Consider the following 22285-nt stretch of genomic DNA (forward strand, 5'->3'; position numbering starts at 1 on the left):
CCCTTCTCATACAACAACTACCCTTATGGCTGCTTACATAGTCGCAAGTCCCACAAAACCACCAAGTGGTATTATGTAAACCATTCTCTACCTAACCCATTAACCCCACATTTAATATTGGGCATTTAATTCTTTTACCCAATATTGAATAATCACATCAAATATTATCACATTGTTACAATATAATCATCAAGAATATCCCATGGGAAACTTTACATGTTTCATGTCCATCTAGGTGCTCTTAGGTGCAATATTATATAATAGAATAAAATAATACAACATAACAATATTATGCAATGTGTGCAGCACACATTATCTCAACAATCTCCCACTTGTTGTATACATTACATAGGGTCAATCTGTAACCACATAAATGAACAAGGAAACAATCCCTCCTAACACATCCACCATCATAGATCAAAGTACATCATGTGCTCTATCCTAGTACTTGCAACAAAATCAAAGTATCCATACTCTCCAACATGAATGATGCCACCTCCTATTATGTCACTACCACCAGACATACATAGAAGTCATCCAAAGAGAAAGTCACCCAACCTGTCACATTAAAAGATCATAAAATCTTGTACCAACTAAAATGTTAAGCACAAACACCTGATCCAAAGGTAATCACATGTATCCACAATTGTCAAAATTCATACTTGAAATAGCACCCACAACAAGTGCCAACCCATCCAACTATCCATACCTCCTAAGGTATACAAAGTGAATCTCACATCATCAAGATATCCAATCTATAACCTGTAATCACAAGTCTCAAGAGTAATGCATACCACATGTATACCAAGAAGCTCCCACTACAAAAGATAATCTAAAATTTGGAACCAATCCACTCATAACATCTCAAAGAAGTGAATCCATGTAGTATCAAGGACATCGACAATACATAAACTAATAACTTGCAAAAACAACTCTCACAACAAGTCTCCAACACTCTCCCAAGTTCTCCACAACCAACAAAGGAAAGAAATAAAGAAATAACCATGCCATCTCTACATGAACACAAACCAGTGATCACAATCTCCAACCAATCTCAAATTTAATGTAAGTGAAAACTAAACATCTAGGAAGATAACCAAGACCAGAGAGAAACTATGCAAATCATAACCTATATCATGTCCTTCTATACACACCTCTAGATGTAAACTATGCAAGTATGATCTCCTCCATATAACCCCAACAAGAAGCCACAACAACAACCAAATCATATCATATAACTAATCATGGGTATAAGCCTCTCACAAGAATATCAAACTCATAAACCATTCCTAAACCAAGGAATAACCATTCCTAATCCTAAGAATATGCCCAATATAAAACCATCTCCCAAACTCAACCAACATAACAACATATGCACAAGGATATACCCAATTCCAAACCATCTCTCAAATTAATCCTCCAAAACTAACTCATGTACCATATCTCAAGATCCATATCAATGAAAGATAAGCATAAACATAATGCACCTAAGAGAAACAATCGCCTATACCTCTCAGTAGAAAACCATCAAGTAGACCAAGAGTGGGGAATGAGAATGCTCATTAAGATAACCAAGTCTCCAACCAAGACTCATCTAAGAACAATCTTCTCTCAAGTCCATATCAAATGAATGCCCCTTGGACTTCCTGTTGAAACCACCAACTCCAACAAATACTTCTCTAATCCAAGATCAATGAGCATCACCACCATCTCTATGTATCCAAGAGCACCTATAACCAATCAATCCATGCCAACTCCAAACACAACATAGCAATATCTTGAAGTATCTAGCAATTGATCAATGTACTCAATACCAAGAAACTAAAATAATATCAATGTCAAAGTTCCAATATGGCTCATGAATATAAACATAAAAACATAATCTAAACCATCTCAACCAAAGAGATAACATGCTCCATATGAACATACTATAACATGTCACAGCTCTAAATGCATATTAAGAGTATACTATGACATAATAATGAAACCATCTTCACACCAAGGATAACATGCAAAATGAAAGCATAAACCACATCTTTACCAAGAACCTCATGAGTCCTTAAGATGAAACCATCTCCACACACCATAATGATAACAAGTGCATCCATGCAAATATCAAAGATGCTTCCACAGCAATAGGATCCAATACAAACCTCCAATGTTTACCAATACTCAATAAATATATCAATGCCAATAACTCCCACTCAACTATGTTATCGAGTTGCCCATGGCATCATAAAATTCATCTCCTACATGAAGATCCTCTAGGTCTATATACACAACCAAAGTGTTAGCACCAACTAAAACCAAGATCTCCAACCCAAGAACATACAAATCAAACTAGGAACTAATCTTGTACTACCACTTCATCACTATCACAAACTCCCACTAAACTATGCATCCATGCTATACATGACATCATGATGAAAAACCATCCTCTAATCATGAGAATCAACCAAGGCATCAAACCATCAAAGAACTCAAAGTGAACATCATGAGCTCCTCAAAAGAAACCAAATAACCAAATAATGAATATACCCATTTGAAATCTATGAATTTCCTTTAAAGATAATCAAGTAATCAAAACTCTGGGTTTGATTTAGTTTTTTTAAATAACAAATCTCCAAAAAAGGGTTTCTAGAAAACCTAGGGAAAAATGTGGCTTTTGTTTTCCCAAAATGAACTCTAAATAAAAATATCATACATAAATTAAATGTATAAATCACTCCATATAAACAAATAAAAACTAAAATAGCATCATAAAATATTTCAATCCTTATCTCATCGAGTCTGTGAAGATTCAATCAAAAAAGGAAGGAGGAGGAGGCAATGCAAGGAAGACAACTCAAACTTGAGACATATCATTCAAAACTATCTCCACTTTCAAAAATTCTCCATGAATGAAATTAAAAATCCATATAGTGATAAGTCCCTCTTTCAACTATTGGAACTCTTACAAAAGTGCCCCTATCCCAAGGAAAAGAAAACCATGATTTCTACAAGAAATATGCTCAAAAGCTCTCCCTCACATCTCATAAGTTTTTCTCCAAAATCTCTATGAAAATAACAACCAAACTCTCCTAAATGCTTCAATGAAATTTTCCCACAAAAGAAAATAATAATTGATATAAATTGATTTCCCAAAGGTTGAGAGGAAACATTAAGCAATTCCAACTAACTCTTAACTAAAGGGAATTACTAAATAACTTAATATAATTATAAACCTACAACTATATATTACACAATATAACTATAATAAATACTTTTATATTCATTCATATACGTGTGTATGATTATTGTAATATGTTTCATATAGATATAAATAATCATATCAATATCTATGTATATATATAAACTATCCACATTATTAATAATTGAAAATTAAGAATACTATATGTTGCATTATTTAATATTTAATTATTAATAATACTATACCTTAATTTAGGCAAGAGCCTACAATACAATGGTAAATTAAGAGTTGCTTATCTAGGGAGGTCTTGGGTTTGCATCTACTCAAACATAACACATAATAATAATTATTCTCAACAAAATATAATAATAAACTATTTAGGCTTTGGCCCATTGTCAATAAAGAAAAATAGTATACCTTAATTTCAAAATATTCACTATAAATAATATCCACAATCATGCAGGTAAGATCCTACAATGCACAAGTAACTTGTGAGCCTCTCATGTAGGAGGTCTTGCGTTCAAGACAACTCAAGTTTAAAATATAATAATAACTTATTTCAACAAATAATAATAATTAATCTAGGATTCAATTCATCATCAAAAAAGAAAATATCCAAAATCATGCAATTATAGTTAAGTAAAACTTTTGTGTGTGCATTTGCATGTGTGTGCACTCATATATGTCAACTACCAAACACTGTAATCTAGGATGATGAAGTAATAGATCATAACATTAATATTATTACATATTTATGCTTACTATAAGATATAACACTCATATATTATTAAATTAGATGGCTCAAATTAAATCTAATCATCCAAAGAGGCCATAAAAATCAACTTTAAAATATATTGGGATAACCACAAGATCAAACAAGGTCAACCATAGTCAATAAGGCTAGTCAAGCCAAAGCCTTGACCAAGCATGGAACCCTGAAACAAAATATCAAAAATTTTGACTGAGAACCACTCGAGGAAGGAGAGATAAATGAAATGAATAAAAAAATCACAAAACCAAATGAATACAAGAGACCATAAGGCACTATCTACAACAATGCTCAATTGGGTGAGGTGGATCTAGGTTTTTCAGCTGACAATTGACTAACAAAGCAAGACCCCCAGTGTTTCTAAATTAGATAATAGGACAAGAAGATTCATGCAGGGGCCTTAGTATTATCAATGCAACATTAACCATCAAGGATTTGAGGGCACACTCAGACACGTGTAACCAGGTGAAGTCAGCGTGTGGTACCTATAAACCTACATCATGAAACAAATATACATGTGCACGAACATTTACAAAATACAATGCAAACAATGATAAGGTTCAAGGCATTTTGTGGACCTCACTAGGAGAGTAACTATGACTTCATGCTAGCCATAAAAGCATATCATAGATAAAAGCACATATGTAGGTGTTCAATATACAAAACATTATGAATCAAATATAGAATATGGGCTAGATCAACTTCATAAACCCATCATGTACATTGGGTTCATCTCTTAATAAACATTGGCAATCAAATAGATAATCATAATCATATATATAAATAAAAATGATCAATAATCATAATGATGTGAATCAAAATCATCAGATATGGAAAACTTAGCTATTAAGGAGATCTTGAAATCATATTCATGAAAATAAGAACTTGGATGCCAACTAGAAAGCATCTAAACAAATCCTAAGATCCTTGACTATTGAAAATAATTTACCCAATAGTAATAATTGATAAGGAGAACACTAAGATAGTAGTCACATATGTCTTTCAAGTACGCAATGTCCTAAAATATCATAAAATTATAAGTAGAGGTGAACACATACAAAGAAGTAATCATAAGCATATACATGTTTATCATTATCAAAACTAGATTATAATTAGAATATAATGGATTAGATAAGCACCTTAAGAAAATTTATACATACATCAACAAAATAGTTTTAAAGTTTCAACAATATTTCTAACAATGATTTCAAATACATGCAAGTGTAGTTTTAAAGGGAGACCTCTCTTTAGATCTTATAGCCCATGTGCATCCATGGGAAACTTCTCACTTGAGCACCCTACACATGTCCCATCTTGTAGAAGCCTCTCAAACTTTTTCTTTGTTAATTTTAGAGTGACTATGACCTACAGATCAATATTATAAAAAATGAGCCTCCCTAGAGACTTATCAAGAGATCTATCCCTTCCACTAAAATATTTTAATTTCTAAACTTCAAAATGAGGCATAAAATTTCAACAAAAATGCTAGACCAAACAATATTAAAATCCTTCTTGTGACTCTAGACATAACCAAAAACTATCTCAATAATGTTGACATTAACATTTATAGAGATAAAAAAAATATTTTGAATACCTCTTTAGCAAAAAAAAATTTAAGAATAGATGGTTCATGCTTTCTATTGTTATATAGAAGGTACATGTATTGTGCAAATCAACATGTTTGAAATGTATTATTTCAACACAAATCATATTTTCTTTAAAATGTGTTATTTCAACATATATTCACCATTAGGCTTCTTGATAGATAATTTATGAAAATACCTTCATTAACATTTTAAAAAGAGTAAATAAGATTTAAAATAATTGAAAATTCCTTCATTAACATTTAAAAAAGAGTAAATATTCTTAGCCTTAACACAATGGAGAGGTGGCCCATCAAGCCATTTATAGGAGGTAAGTCTATTGATATCAATTTCACATTGTTTGGGAAGGGACAAGGAGTTAAATTCCTTACTAAGTAGTGAATCAATTCTCCACTAAACTTATGGAATGTCAAACTTCAATAGTTTTATTCCCAACTCATTAGATGCTTATCTTTGATAATTTCCATGAGCCTTTTGATTCTCCTCATTGCTTGTGATTTTGATGAATGAGCTTGTAACATCGGCAATGACCTGTCTCTATGCTACAAGTTCCACCATTAGGCTTTCACCACAATTTTTGTTCCATTTTCAAAAGGAAAGGTATTATTTGTTCCATTTTCTAAACTTCTTGGTAATATTATTTTTTATCCAATATGGTATTTCCTTTGAGTATAGGCATAGAGAAAAGGGAATTCCCAAGTATATGACTTGGTACTTCGGTCCCCCCACTCTAAAGAGTACTAGCAAAATAGGGAGTAGGTTTATGTTCCTAGGCCTAACATTATAGATTTGGGGAGAGAAGTTTTACTATCAAACACCTCACAAAATATATCCTTCTTATCCATTAGAGAACCTGAATTATGTTTGTTGAATTTAATTAGTATGATAGTCTTAGATCTAAAAATTGACTCCATTGGGTTAGGTAACTCATTGCACTACTAGTGATAGGGAGTTACCCCTTAGGAGATAGTTAGGAGATAGTATAGCACATATGTTGCTATAACAAATAATTTGGGGGCTAATGGGCACCCCTCTCTAATGAATTTGGATGGATCAAAGCACCATGATTTGCAGCTATATACCTCCACCCTATAACTTGCATCATTCATTGAATTTTTTTTCCAATTGATAGAAACATCTAGGAAACCCAAAACTCTCCAAAATCATGAATATGAAACTACTCTATTATGTCAAACACTTTCTCATAGTCAATAAGTAGCAAGCTCAAGTTTTGATTGGAGTGCTTAGCCCAACTTATGGCTTCCCAACATGTGAGGAGGCTTTTCAATATGTATCTACCTTAAACAAAATCATTTTGGCTAGGGTTGATCACTTTAGGTAAGATATCCTCCAATCTTTTTACCATGACCTTAGCAAAAATATTGTAAGAAACATTTAGTAATTAATTGTTCTTCAATTCTTAATAAGGGAATTATCCTCATCCTTGGGAATTAGTTTTATGAGACCACTATTTATATCTATTCCTAATGACCCCTGTAGGATGGATTCTCTATAAATTGTTCAAGTTATTCTCCAATCCATTCAATTTTGTTCTTATAGAGCTCTATAGTCAACTCATTTGGTCTTGGAACCTCGTCATTGCTCAAGGAGTATGACATTGTTAATTTCTTCCACGGTAATTAGTTTATCCATATTGGCATCCTCCTTGCTAACTTTATTTGGAATAATGCTACCAATTTTGCACCTAGCCCTCTCCTCGTTCAACCCCTATTCTTCTAACGTAAATAATTTACTACAAAATTGGGAAAAAAACTTTTAGAATCCTAGTTTGATTCAAGAGGTTGTCTCATCCTTTCCAAATATTCTAAATCCTTGACCTTTTTTATTTTAAGCAAATAAAAGAACTTGGAACCTTTGTCCTTGTGATTTAACTAATTCACCCTAGCTCTTGTTGTAGTCCCTTGGATTTTCTCATTTTGTTTTCTCCTTGTGGAGTCTCTTTCCTGTATGAGAATGTCATTATCAATCTAATTAAATGGGTCTTTGTGTAAGGAATATTCATCCATTTTCAACATGAAATACATCTTGTTTCCTCCCTCCTAACATCTTTAGCCTTCTTTATCCGCACAACTTGAAATAACACCTTCCAACTTCTAGTATTTTGTGTTCACTTTTCAATAGCACCATATTGCCTGAGCATCCATTTATTGAACTATCTTATAATGCCAATTGTATTTCATCACATCCTCATCTTTTACAATATTAATATTGATTGTAGAAACATCTCTCCTATTCTGAGAGGTTGGGAGTTCAACATTGTGATAGATCTCATCCAAAATAGGGTCATGATCAAATAAGATGCATGGGATGACCACAGCACTAGATCTAGCTATATCCTTCTTAAGTAGGAGGATTTCCTTATTGACATAACACATGTAGAATATGTTGTATTTTCTTTTGGTTCCCTATTGAAAACCAAATCATATGTACCAAACATCATAGCTCCCATGCTTATTACCTTCTGAGGGGTCAAAAAGTATGTTTTTTCCTCAACATTATACACTAATAGAATGTATCCCATCCTATCCATTCAATCTTGTTACCTACAACTTTATTATGAGAACTCTCAATCATGTTAAAGTTCCCACTTAGTATAGAAGAAACTTCCTCAATTTGAAGATTCACTTTCACAACCTTATCCTCTCCCTATGATAAACGGTTGTGTATATAGAGAAAACACATACCCCCATCTCCTTTATTTTTAGAATGATCCAAACCAACCTATTACAAGGAGAGAAACCCCATCTATCAACAAACTTACTTCACTTGGCTCTCACCAAAATAGTTGCTCCACATTTTCCTTTTTTGTGTTAGGTGGTATAACAAGGTGTGTCCCTCCAAGTGCACTTTGAATTGATATCTAGATTAAAATGTACAACCTTAACCTCCTACACATGATGATATCAATCTCCTTGTTCTTCTTTAAAAAAAATCTTACCACATATTTTTTGTCTAGGTACTCAAGCCCACTTACATTTCAGGATGCACAATATAATTTCATAAATAATCAAGGACTGATGTCAATGGAAGCCCCAAATCTCTCGTAGCATTTGGTCAATTGACCCTTGGGAGCCTTAGTCTCATGTCTATTGGTGGCTAACCTAGAGGGTCTATCTCTTTCCTCTTAATTTTAAATATAAACGTTTGTTCAACTCTTGGGGGATCATTGAGCTTCTTGGTCGTGGCTTCCTTTTTAGACTTTACCTCCTTCTTATTCTTGGTTTTCTTTTTAGCTTTCCTAACATCAAGCTCCTTCATTTCCTCCTCAATAATATTATCGTCACGATTGCCAACATACAAAATTATAGCCCAATTCTCCCATTTTTCTCTTGCAACTCATATAAGTTAGAAAAAAAAAAACATATCCTTCACTATGCTCTATCAAGTCATTCCTATATTCATCTTCTCCTTTAATGAGAAGCAAATTTCCCTATATGGTAGGGTCTACATTATCAAAAAAGGCCTAGCAAGACTTGAAGAGGGGTTGACAACATGGATAAAAAGTAAAGAGTAATTAGAGAGGCAATCATTAGAACTCAACTTATAATCCCTTTTAATTAAATCAATGGCCTCATCAACATTTGTCACCTTAGGGAAGTCATTAGGGGCATCCCTACCTCCATCCCATCTCGTAGACTCATGTAGAACTTTGTAGGTACCAAAAATCCTATCATTCATTGCCTTATCCTTCTCCTTAAAAAGGGTGAAGTCATTGGGTAACAAATCCAATAGATTTTTTCTTCTTCTTAACCCTTATTTAATTCCAAGACCAATATTGCTAGTAGCTTACAACTATTTGAACTTTTCAACTAAAAAATGTTCAACATTCAATTTTTTGTGCTTAGTGAGTTTGTCAGTGATAAATTCTCCTTGTTCATTAGGGAGCTTGTCACAAGTTGAGGTGGAAACATGGAAGGAAATATTAATATCCACACTTTAGGGGCAATTTTCCTTTCTAAGGGCTTCTTTGAGGGCATTCCATTTATCAATTATAAGTCCTTTGTGGGGGCTTCTATTTGATAGGTCCAAGACTCTCATCCATGGTAGGCTTGACAAGAGAACCAAAATTGGTCCCAACCAAGGGATAATTGGATTCTTCTTACTTTGTACAATGGAGAGTTTTCCCTTGGTATTAGGGTTTGTAGAGCTACTCATGTTTTAAGTAGAGGGCAATTGTGCTTGAAACAGTCTTCTCTCTTACACAAATAAACATGCATTTATTCTACCCAAAAACTTAATGGGTTACATCGCATTTTCCTTTACTAATTCAATCTTCAATTCTTCTAGAAGGTCAAGGCCAAGGTTGATATAAATTAGTAAACTTGCATTCATATGGGGAAGGAATGATGGTGATCCGTCCATCTTAATCACAGTACCAACAACTTCCATGGTCTGGGGAGCCAAATTCCATAAGTAGGGGGGATATTTTGAATCGTAAACCATCTTACAAGGCACAATAGTGCTAGTACTTCATCTTCTCATTGGCTCTCACTGGTTGCACTTGTGTGCATGAGTTCTGGTGGACATGAAATTTTCATCAAATATGAAAAAGTCAAAGTCAGAATTGGAATTGCAATTCCAATAACACCTATTTTGGTGGAGTTTTCAATTCTCATTTTGGGGCCAAATTGGAAATACCAACTCTAATTCCCAAATTCGATTCAACAAAGTAAAGTAAAAATTAAAAATAAATTCCTATTCCCAATTCCTATTCCAGTTGAATTCCAACAAACAATTAGGACCTTAAGGGCCCATTGGTAGCAAGACTTAGGCTAGAATAGGTATTTATAAATTCTTCAAATTTCAAATCCTCAATTTAGGTGCACCAAATTAGATTTGAGAATAGGAATGTGTATTCCAATTTTGGCCCAAAAAAATGAGCATTTGCAATTCCACAAAAATAGGTGGAATTGAAATAACCAATTCCTATTCCAATTTTGACTTTTTCATATTTGATGAAAATTTTAGATCTAGAGAGGTAGAGAAGAAATGAGAGTTATACACAAATAGTAAAGAAAGATTTAGCAACGACACAATTCTGCCCTCCTAGCTACACAATCAACTTTGCAGTTCGATGTGCACTATCCTTAATGAGTGAAAGAATAGATGTCATTGCATCTACCTTATCAAATAGGCTTCCAGTATGAAGCCTTGCAATTTTCTCCCAATTAAACCCTAACATGGGATCATTTGTCACAATAGGCAATAGCCTTATCTGTCATCGATCATCATCTTCATCATTTGCAAAGACATTCTAGAGACAGATAACATACCCAATTGAATTGTCCAGTAAAATTCCAATCTTCTTAAGCACCGCTATGCATGTAATTGTGAAGAGCCTCTTCTACATGCTTTTTCTGACATTTGTTCTATAAAAAAACAACTACAGATGAATTGTTCCAAGCCAGCCAATCTACATTTGGATTGTTGCACTTTTTATACTATGTTTTTGGTTCCATGCTAGCCTTCATTGTTGTCAACACTAGTTTGGAAGGTTTAAACCTGTAAATAGAGAATCAAATAAAGATTTGGATTATTTTATAAACAAAGATTTCAATCCAGTGAATCTGTCTTTGGGTGGATTTTAAAAGAGATCCATTTTCATTGTCTGATGAGGAAGTGATTTTTATCAAAGATTTCCTTTAATTGAGTTCGATAGTAAAATTGATTTAGGTAGCGATCCCTATCCATTTCAGATCTTGTGGGCATATTACAGTAGTGTTTACTGATTTGGATGCATTCTTCAAGTAGATGTGCTACTATCTAAAATTGGGAAAGGCTAAATAAGGCTATGAATAACAAATCCAAAATTGGTGTTGTCAAACCAAACAAATTTAGAATAATGAATCTAAAATTAGTTTTCTCTAACCAAGCAAACCTAGGATAAAAAATCCAGAATAAAAAAATTCCAACGTTCAATTCCTATTCCAATAGCCAAATGGACCCTACTGGAACCCTCATTTTCTACTTCAAACATTTTGCATCTATTCATTTAAAAAATTCTAATAATTTGTCTTGGTTATGTCTCGAGCCATGACAAAAATTATCGAGTCTAGTTTTTTCATTTTCAATTGTAGTGGTTATTTGGACATTTAGCCTAATAATATGAGTGGTGACAAATACCCTATTAACTCCTCCTCATCCATCTTTGACGATTGTTGGCAACCTTTGCTCCATACTTTAAACATAAATTTCACTTCGTCAGGTAACCTTTACTCTGTAACCACTTCTTCCTTGAAAGATTTTCCTACAAGTCCTCCAAGAAACACACCAGAGAGTCATTTTCCATTAAATGTGGTCACCTAGAAGGAGCAATAAATGACCTACTAAATGGAGGGGGTAGGGATGTTAGGAAAGGAATAGTGCAAAAATGATTTATTAATGCCAAATTTATAGGGAAATGAGCAACAATTTCAAAGATACACAAGTAAATAAGATAGTAAAAAATACTAGACACAAGACATAGAGAAAACAAGATTTAATATGGGTTTTGGGAAAGAACCCACCACTCAAAACACTAAGAAAACTTTTGTATTGTAGTAAACAAAATTTACATACAACACTCCATATTTTTCACATGCCCAGATTGCCTTACAATCAACCTGACATTCATCATACATTCTTCAAGAACCTTGCAGCCATTTATGCACAATGCAATTTGTTGAAAAAATTGGTAAAAAAATAGTTACTTTACAAAATAATCTACCAAACATCAGTCACAATGAAAATAGTTTGCTAGCCAAAGCACCCATCATAGCTGAGAGGATCATCACTACCTTTAACATCAATCACTCAGATGCCTCCAATCATCTTGCGATTCCCTTTGGTATAAGACATCTCCAATTACTTGAATACCTCCGGTCATAAGGATGCCTTTCATCACATGGACACCTTTGGTCATGTGGATCCCTTCGGTCATGCAAATGCCTTTGGTCACATGGAAACCTTCTCTCGTGTGGACACCTTTAGTCACCCAAATGCCTTTAGTCACATGGATGCCTTTGATCTCTTTGTCACCACATAGGTATTGTACATGGTAGTCACCATATGATAGCCACCATACATTCAGTTCAAGACTTGAAGCACCTATACACATACATGCTTCATGCATGGTGTAACTACCATATGATATGATGCAGTTGCATATGAGTCACTCCAACAATCTCCCACTTGATGAAGTACAAAGTTACTCAACATGGCTAACAAGAGTGTAAGGGTTTTAAGCCCCACTGAGCTTTTGCACTACGTGAACTTAGTTGTGTTCATAGACTTTGTCAATGCATATGCAACATTCTCTTAAGTGCCAATATTTTCTAAATTTACCTTCCCATCTTTAACCATGTCATGCAGAAAATGATATTGTATGTCAATGTGCTTTGTTCTAGCATGGAAAGTAGAATTTTTTGTCAAAGATATTACACTCTAATATAAAAAAGGATTGTAATTCTTCATGCATCATAGCCAACATTGAAATAAAAGAACTTAAGCCAAACTACTTCCTGACATGCATGACTAGATGTCATGTACTTTACCTCAATTATCAACAATGCAATTGCACTTTGTCATTTTCTTATCCAACTGATAGCACCACCATTTATCATGAATACATATCCACTAGCGGATCTTCTTTTGTCAATGCACCCAACCTAATCAATGTCCCCATAGCCTTGAACGTTAACTGATCTATTTGATGTAACTGAGTTACCTTGATAGCACAATGCATAGTGTGATGTACCCTTCAAATATCTCAAAACTCTCTTCACAAGATTCTAATGTGACTTTTCCAGATTCACCATAAATTGAATCAATACTGCCATTGCCTTGCCTAATATCTGGTCTTGTACTTGTTGAAGTTGATGAAAGATCAACCCCATAGCTCCCAAGAATCACTACATGCAAACACCTATCACAAAAAGAGAGAAACAAAAGCTATGAAGACTGGAATTCCCAAATCCACAGATGAGACATTCTTGATGAGCACAAATAGAAATTGCTATTATAATAAATCAATAGATTACACAGAGATCAATCCTTATAAAATGAGATCAAAACCCTAACAGGTAAAACATAGGTAGCATGATAATAATTAATAAAAGAATTAATTATAATATGCCCTAAGTTTAGCTGAAGTAAACTAGAGATAATAAGTGACTTAATAATTAAATCAATATGATTTAATTAATAAGAAAATACTTTATTACTCTAACAACCCCCCTTAAGATAAACTTAGGGAGTATTTAAAAACCTAGAAACTACTACTGAAAGTAAATTTTGGTCTTGACAACAAAGGCCTAATGAGGTACCCAAGCACAACCAAATCTTTGCAAAGAGGAGAAATAGAAAAAACCACTTAGGAAAATTCCTACTCCAAAAAAAATGTAAAGAATGTTTCAAAAGATAGGAACAAAAGGATGACCATGAAGAACACCATTGAAGCATGAAGCTGCAAACACTACCAAACTACTAATCTAAAGAACCTCCACTGTATAGAACATAACTAGGTAGAGAAGAACAAGTCTAAAGAGTTGATCAATTGAATATAGAAGGTATCTTTATGGCCTCCAAAAACAAGAATAAAAGAATATCTATATGGTAAATGGTCCATCTCACTGAAATGCATAGGTATCCAATCACTAAAATCACTTAGTACATAGGATCAAATTTTGAATACGTAGATCACTCCATCAAACCAAGAAAGCAATAGAACCAACATAACTACCCTATAATGCTGAGAGCTAAGACATGAACACTGAAACTAAATGCAATATCTCTTGCAGAAAGAAGAATTGGAAAATTGAGAGTGTAAAAGAAGTAAAAACACCTATGATGGCACGTGTCATCGACACATCATGAGGCTAATGTCTTGGAAGGAACACTCACTTAACAAAGGAAGATGGTGAATATGGCCAACATGAAACCCCCCAAGGCACTTTATAGTATAGTGTGAGAACAAAAAAATACAAAGATGTGGAAGATCTTGAAATGCAATAGAGTGACACTTTATCTCAGTGCATTTTCAAAAATACTACAAAAGGATATCAACAAAAATCAAAAGAGACATAAGGTTGATACAAGTGATAATACTATATAGGTATGAAATCTAGTATTGTAAGAAAATTAAGAATTAACTAACATTCAAAACTAAATAACAACACAGCATGTATTATAAGATGAAGGGAACACTATGGAGGAAGGCAAAACAAGAATGATAAGCTCCTAAAGTGTAGCCTTGATAAATTTGACATTTACAACAATTGAGGGATGTATGCTCAAATGTACTTCAAGCTTCAAGTGGCAGGCTTATGATCGAGTGTGGAGATGGGTGAAAGATTCAACAATGGTGGTGTGTGTGGATTTTGACATGGTAAGGATGTAAATGGTTATGATGTGGTCATTGATGGGGCATTATAAGTTTGCATTAAAAGTTGATGATTTGTGAGAGGGGAAGGGCTCAATTTATAGGCTGAGGGGTGATGAGATGGAGGGTCAAGATGTGAGGATGGAGAAAGGATAAGGAAGGACTAGGATGCAAGGAAGAGGGATCACATGGGATTTGTGTCAAATACCTTAGGAAGCGTGCCATCAGTAATATAAATTACCTTGGAATTCCTACCAAACCTCATTAATTTTCACACCAAAGTGTCTCGATTTATGTACCAAAAAATCTTGATTTATGTACTAAAAATCTCAATTTGTGTGCACAAATATCAATTTGAGCACCAAAAAGTCTCGATTTGCATCCTCAAAAATCTTGATTTGCATGTCAAAAAATCATCAAATCGCTGCCTTGAGAATTGTGTCCAATTTGGGAGCAATATTTTTTTGTCCCAGATTCCAATTGTGTCCAAATTGGACAAATTTTATATGAAAAAGAGGGGTTTTTGGGTGCTCTAAGGTCAATGGTGAGGTCTGTATGGGTTCAAAGTGCACTGAAAAAGGTGACCCCCCAAATCCAATACAAAAAAACTTTGAAAAATGAAACCTTTTGAAAGAAAACATACAGATCTGAAAGCCAAGCCAACCTCTCATAAATAGAACAGGGGCATGAAGATCTTGAGCTCTGATACCATTTTGAAGTTGATAAGAGATAAACCACACATCTCCTAAGAATCATCTGCATGCAAACACCTAGCACAGAAAGAGAGAAACAAAAGCTATGGAGGCTAGAATTTCTAGATCCACTAATGTGACATTTTTTATGAGAAAAAAGAGAAATAATTATCATCTAAAGTGAATCAATAAATCACAAAGAGATCAATCCTTATAAAATGAGATCAAAATCCTTACAAGTAAAACATAGGTTGTATGATAATAATTAATAAAATAATTAATTATTATATGTCCAAAGTTTAGCTTAAGTAAATTAGAGATAATAAGTGACTTAATAATTAAATCAATATGATCTAATTAATAAGAAAATACTTTATTACTCTAATGATACTTACCATTGCATACATAAGACTTCCAATGACACTTGCATAAGGTACATGCTTCATGTCTTCAATCTCATCAAGAAATTTTTGACTATTAGTAGTGAAGAGCTTCGTTCCATGTAACACTGGGACAACTTATTGCTTGCAATTGGTCATATTAAATTTCTTTATAACATTGGTAATGCATTTTCTTTGGTTGAGCCAAAGCTTTTTGCCAACCTTCTCCCTTCTAATTTCCATCCCCAAAATAAATGTTGTTGATCCTGAATCTTTCATTTAAAATTTCAAGGACAATTGAGATTTAGCTCTGAAATCACTCTCTTACTATTGCCTATAAACAACATATCATTCCACACATAGAGCAATAATATGCATTTAATTACCTTCAGCTTTAAAGTAAACATAGTAATCATATTTAGATCTCATAAAACCCAAAGATAAAACATGAATCATACTTTTGATACCAAATTATGGGTGATTGTTTCAAACCATAAAGAGACTTCTTTAGCTTACATATCAAATGCTCTTTACCTTTTTCTGCAAAGTACTCCGATTGGGACATGCATATCTATTCTTCAAGATCATCATGAAGAAATGTCATCATCACATTCATTTACTCAATTTCAAAGTCATGTGTTGCTACAAGTGACAAAATAAATCTAATGGATGTTAGCTTGGCTTTAGGAGAAAATATTTCTCCATAACCTATCCCTTCTTTCTGAGAACACCCCTTTGCAACCAATCTCGCATTGTACTTATCAATGTTTCCATTTGTACCATACTTCTTAAATACCCACTTACAACCCATGAACTTTCTACCTATAGGCAAGGGTACAAGATCTCATATTCCATTCTTTTCCATGGACTTCATCTCATCCTTCATTACTTCCAACCAAGAATCTAAATCTAACATATTGACTGCTTCTTTTATAGTCCTATGGTCATCAACATCTATAAGAATTTCATAGGCACAATAACTTTCAACATGGAATAATTAAACCTCTCTGGTAAATAGTTGCACCTATTAGGTTTTCACCTCTCTCTAGTAGATCTCTTTATTTCTTGTGGTGAAGCTTCCCGAGGTTCAACATAGGGTTCGCGGTCATGTTCTTCTTCACTTGTATGACCACTCGAGTCCTCCCTATTCCCATTCTTAGGCAATTTTGGATCCTCATTCTTGGGTTCATTTGGAGTCTAAAAGACTTCCCATCTAGAAGCTAAAGTGATTTCAACTATTTCCTTTTTCTTTTAAGTCTTCTTTGGCTACTCTAATGAGGAAGGTTCCATTTCTCAGAACATATCACTTCTATTATACAAAAAAAAATTAGTGAGAGGGTTCCATAATTTGTATCCCTTCACACTACTGTCATACCTAATGAAGATACATTTCACTGATTTGTTATCCAACTTGGACCTACTCACTTCAGGTACATGAGTGTATGCCTCACAACCAAAGACACATAAATTTCTTAATGAGGGCTTCTTATCAGACCATGCTTCCCTAGTCATCTTGTCAACTAGCATTGTCATAGGAGAATAGTTCAACAAGTAACATGTTGTAGCCAATGCTTTGGCCCAAAATTTTGCTTCAGTCTAACACTTCCTAACATGCTCCTTGCTCTCTCCATCAACCACTAATTCATCCTTTCTACTACTTTTTTTTGTTATAGAGTATAGGGTGTTATCTTATGCCTCTTAATGCCATGATCTACACATAATTTGTCAAAATCTACATTGCAAAACTCACCATCGTTATCCATCCCTAAAAATTTAATGTTTCTACCAATCTAGTTTTCAACATGATTTTTAAATTCATTAAAACGACTAAAAAATTATGATTTATTTTTAAAATATAAATGAATATTCTTCTCCAATAATCATCAATAAACGATAAGTAATATATTGAATTAGATAGAGAAGGAACATTTGCATGACCAAATACATCAGAGTGAATATTAATCCAAAAAAACCAGATTTTTTAAAGAATTGAACTAAAACATAATACAATTTTTGTTTCCATAGATGCAATTTTTGGGTTACAATCAACCAACCCCTCAACCAGGGTTTTATTCTTCAAGGTTTTTAAACCTTTCTTTCCAATATGGTCGAGCCTATAATGCCAAAGTATTGTTTTCTCAATAGGAAGTTTAACTTCCACATCATTTACACCATGTGTTACCATACGAGATTTATCAAACTTGACAGAGACACTATTACAACATATAGGTTTGGTATCTAAATTATACAATGTTCCAATGCATTCACCCTTAGCTAAAACAATAGACCCCTAGTCATCTTGCAACCATCATGGACAAATGCTACTTGGACTCCAACATCATTCACCTTGCTAACAGAAAGTAATTTTTGAGCCAGACCGAGTATATGAAGTACTCCATCAATTCCCTTTACTCTACTATCCAGGAACCAAATTTTGACTCTTCCTCTTCCAATAATCTCCAATGTAAAATCACTTGCTAGGAATACCTTTCCACCATCATCTAGTTCATACTTTGAGAGCCACTCTATATGAGGCATCATACAAAATGATGCTCTCGAACATCACTCTTAGAAGACTCAGTGTCAAAGGTGTATTTCTTCTTCTTCTTCTTTTCCTCCTTGCAATATTTTTGAATATGACCTTTTTTCCCATAGCTCCAACACTTCACCTTGGACTTCTTTCCAAGAGTGGCAAATTGCTCCTAAGACTTTAACTTTACATCCTTCTTCTTGTCTTTTCCCTTCGATCTACCTTGTACAATGAGAGATTCTTTAGCCACTTCAAAGGACTTCCTTCCCATCTCCTTTGACAGAAGTGCAACAACTACTTCCTCCATTTTAGACTAGGTGGTCGTGCTTCTGATGACCATTACTAAGTGATCACATGAATTAGGCAATAGATATAGTAATAACATGCAACACTCTTCTTTGCTAATGGACACACCAACTAATGTGAACTATGCAATCAACATATTCAATGAGTTCAAATGATCTACCACAGTTGATCCTCCATTCATCTTCTAGGAGTACAATTTCTTTCCTAGGAAAAGCTTGTTTACCAAGGATTTTTCTTGATAAATGTCACTCAACTTCTTCCACAAGGAACATGTGGTTTTCTCTTGATGGACATTTAATAAAACTAAATCTGCAAGACTTAGTCTTAATAGTCCTATGGCCTTCTGATCTATTAGATCCCAATCTTCTTGCTTCACACCTAAAGGTTTGTTGCCAGACACAACGATCCACAAATCTCGATCAACTAGCATATCTTTAACTTTAAGTTTTCACAACTCAATGTTCATTCCATTAAACTTTTCAATGTCCATTCTTCTTGACATACCAACCATCTCAATTTACATAAGAACCTTGCAAACTCCCACTGAAACCAAAATTGGCAAAAAAAATTGAACCCTACCCGACAAGGATAACACAACTGGCCAAGCTTTGATACCACTTGTTAGGAAAGAAATAGTGCACAAATACTTTTAGGATGCCAAATTTATAGAAAAATGAGCAACAATTAAATTTCAAAGATGTACAAGTAAATAAGATAGTAAAAGATACCAACCCTTTTGAGAAAAAATGATCTACCAATCGTCAGTCACAATGGAAACAGTTTGCTAGCTGAAGCACCCACCATAACTGAGAGGATCATCACTACCTTCGACATTGGTCACTCAAATGCCTATCTCGCCATGTCACTCCCTTCAGTATCAGATGCCTCCAGTCACACAAATTTCTTCAGTCTCTCTATCACCCCATAGGTATTGTACATGATAGTCACGGTATGCTAGCCACCATACACTTGGTTGAAGACTTAAAGCACCCAGACACATACATGCTTCATGCACGGTGTAGCTACTGCACAGTATGGTGCAACTACGTACGAATCACTCCAACAAGGGAGAGGTCAAGATGACCACCCAACACTTGGTCAAGCAAGCCACTATGAGGATGGCCTCCTCAAGTGCACCTTAGGTTTTTAAGTTTGAATTCTAACCATTTCTTTTTTCAATTTTGCTTCTAATTATGAACTTTATTTAAGAAACATGCTTCATGCACGATATAGCTACTGCATGGTACGATGCAGCTGCATATGAATCACTCCAACAAGAGAGAGGTCAAGATGACCACCCAGCATTTGGTTAAGCAAGCCACTTTGAGGATGGCCTCCTCAAGAGCACCTTAGATTTTAAGTTTGAATTCTAACCATTTCTTTTTTCAATTTTGTTTCTAATTATGAACTTTAGTTAAGTCTCAATTCTACTTTCACCTTGTTACTTGAGTTCTCCCCACAAATCATGATTTTAATTAATAGTCTCATCCCCTAATCACATTTTTTATTGGACTTATTATCGCCTTTAAGCAACTTTATTCCAATTCCCAAATGGTCTTTAGTATTGAAGAGCTTTGGTTTGTAATACTGGCAATCTTTTTGTGTGAGCTCAATTGTATTGTTCCTCTATCCATATGTTCTCAAGTTAGACAATGAATCAATTTGAAACCCTTCCTCATGGAATTTTGAAATTAGTGGATGGATGAATTTATTGAAAATCAAGATTTTTTTTGGGATCTTCAATGCATCGTTTATATTGCAGGTTGGCAATAAAGTTTCAAGGGTAGTAAGTGATGCTATTCCAGATTATGCCGATCATTTCAAGTTGTTTATAATGGAACTTCTCCAATTTGCAGCCAGGTAAGTTGGATTCAACTTTTACTAGTTTATCTTTTTTAAAGAATCCTTATCTTTATTAAAGGTCAAAAGATGAACTTCTTTGTCGAATTAGAGTTTCAAAGTGTTTTCAAATATTAAAGTTTAATTGGAAATGAAATAACATATAGATCCGTTCTTGTCAGTTGTAAAAAAAAATCTATTTAATTGTTAATCATATTTAATTTGTTCTAAATTCTAAAAACATTAAAAAATATGTATGTTGATTGTTAATCATATTTAATTTGTTCTCAAAATATTTTGCAATTTTATAACACTATTATACTTCCACAATTCTAAAATTGGAACTTCAAAAATAAATTGTTTCAAACAAGTTGAACTATTATCATAGCTTAGATTGGTAAAATGATCTTTGCAAAGAGAATGCTCCCTACCTTTGTGAGGTGCATGTTGAATTGTAATCAAAGTTGTTGCTACATCTGTTATAGAAAGATAAATATCAGATTGGCAAAGGAACATGTTGTCAAGCTGCTATGGTGAAGTTTGTTGGTGTTCTTTTTGAATGTTTCTTATGAGTGTTTCTAATGTTTTGAGTGTGTAATAGTTTGAATTTTGTGTGTTTTTTGTGGATATGATTTCTAAAAGAAAATATCTAAAAGAATCAAGATAATGTCAATCATTTTTCAAAAAGCTATTAGATGGTGATGATGATTTCATTGAAGATAAATATTTTTTCTATTTTGTAGAGGACAATACTTCGAAGACAAATTGAATTACAGTACAAATAAGTAGATGTTAAATAGTCTAAGGTGCTTTGTAGGGTTGGAAAAATCATACCTTATTGGAGTTATGACTTATGTGGTGTATATGTGAAGATTAGTGTCTAATATTTTAGTGAAGATCTAAAATCTGTAAGTTCAATATTATACTTTACAAGAGTGGTAAGACACTTAATATACAAATTGTGTCTAATGATGTTGTGAATTTGGACGATAGTTGCACAATTGCACCTATAATTAGAGAGCAACTTGAAGAAGTCTCATTGGTCTAAGAATTGTTTTGAAATAAAAATTTATGTGTATTGCATTCTTATTGTTTTATGTTGTAAGTCAATTTAATTTTTTAAAGTCAAGGAGGAGTGAATATAATGCTCCAACATTAAATTTTCTTACATATATAAGCTTTTTGTTGAAAACAAATCTTGGACTATTGCACCTTCTTTAAGCTGCTCTTCAACTAGAGGTATAGTCATACAACCATCCGAAGTTCACAGCATCATTAGACATCATTAAATGAAATGTCTCATCATATTTGTAAACATATAATCCCAAGCTTCTAAATTTTAGATCTCTTGACATTTTAGACACTAATACTCACATGTATACACAATGAGGTATATTTTCTCTAATCCACAGAGACCTTGAACTGTTGACCATTTAATTATTCTCTACTATTTATCTTCAAAATATTAGCCTCTTCAAATTTTATATTTGAAAAGATTAAATGTTGAAGTCAATAACTTTTGTATATTGTGAAGGTAGCTTATTTATTGGTGTGCTTTATTAATGGAAGAAGAAGAGCCATAGAAAATTTGAATAG

At 33.6% G+C, this 22285-nt stretch overlaps 1 protein-coding gene across 1 annotated transcript in view; it reads left to right on the forward strand.

Moving 5' to 3' along the window:
- LOC149538543 (aminopeptidase M1-like) overlaps window positions 1–22285 on the forward strand; it is a 368334-nt gene that overhangs the window by 343655 nt on the left and 2394 nt on the right. Inside the window, exon 13 of the mRNA XM_089799851.1 lies at window positions 20613–20710. Within this exon, the coding sequence (XP_089655977.1) occupies window positions 20613–20710 (98 nt within the window). The remainder of the gene's footprint in view (window positions 1–20612; window positions 20711–22285) is intronic.

Source organism: Cupressus sempervirens, chromosome 9 (assembly GCF_028749045.1).
Source record: "Cupressus sempervirens isolate cs-2001-9-10 chromosome 9, ASM2874904v1, whole genome shotgun sequence".
Lineage (NCBI taxonomy): Eukaryota > Viridiplantae > Streptophyta > Pinopsida > Cupressales > Cupressaceae > Cupressus > Cupressus sempervirens.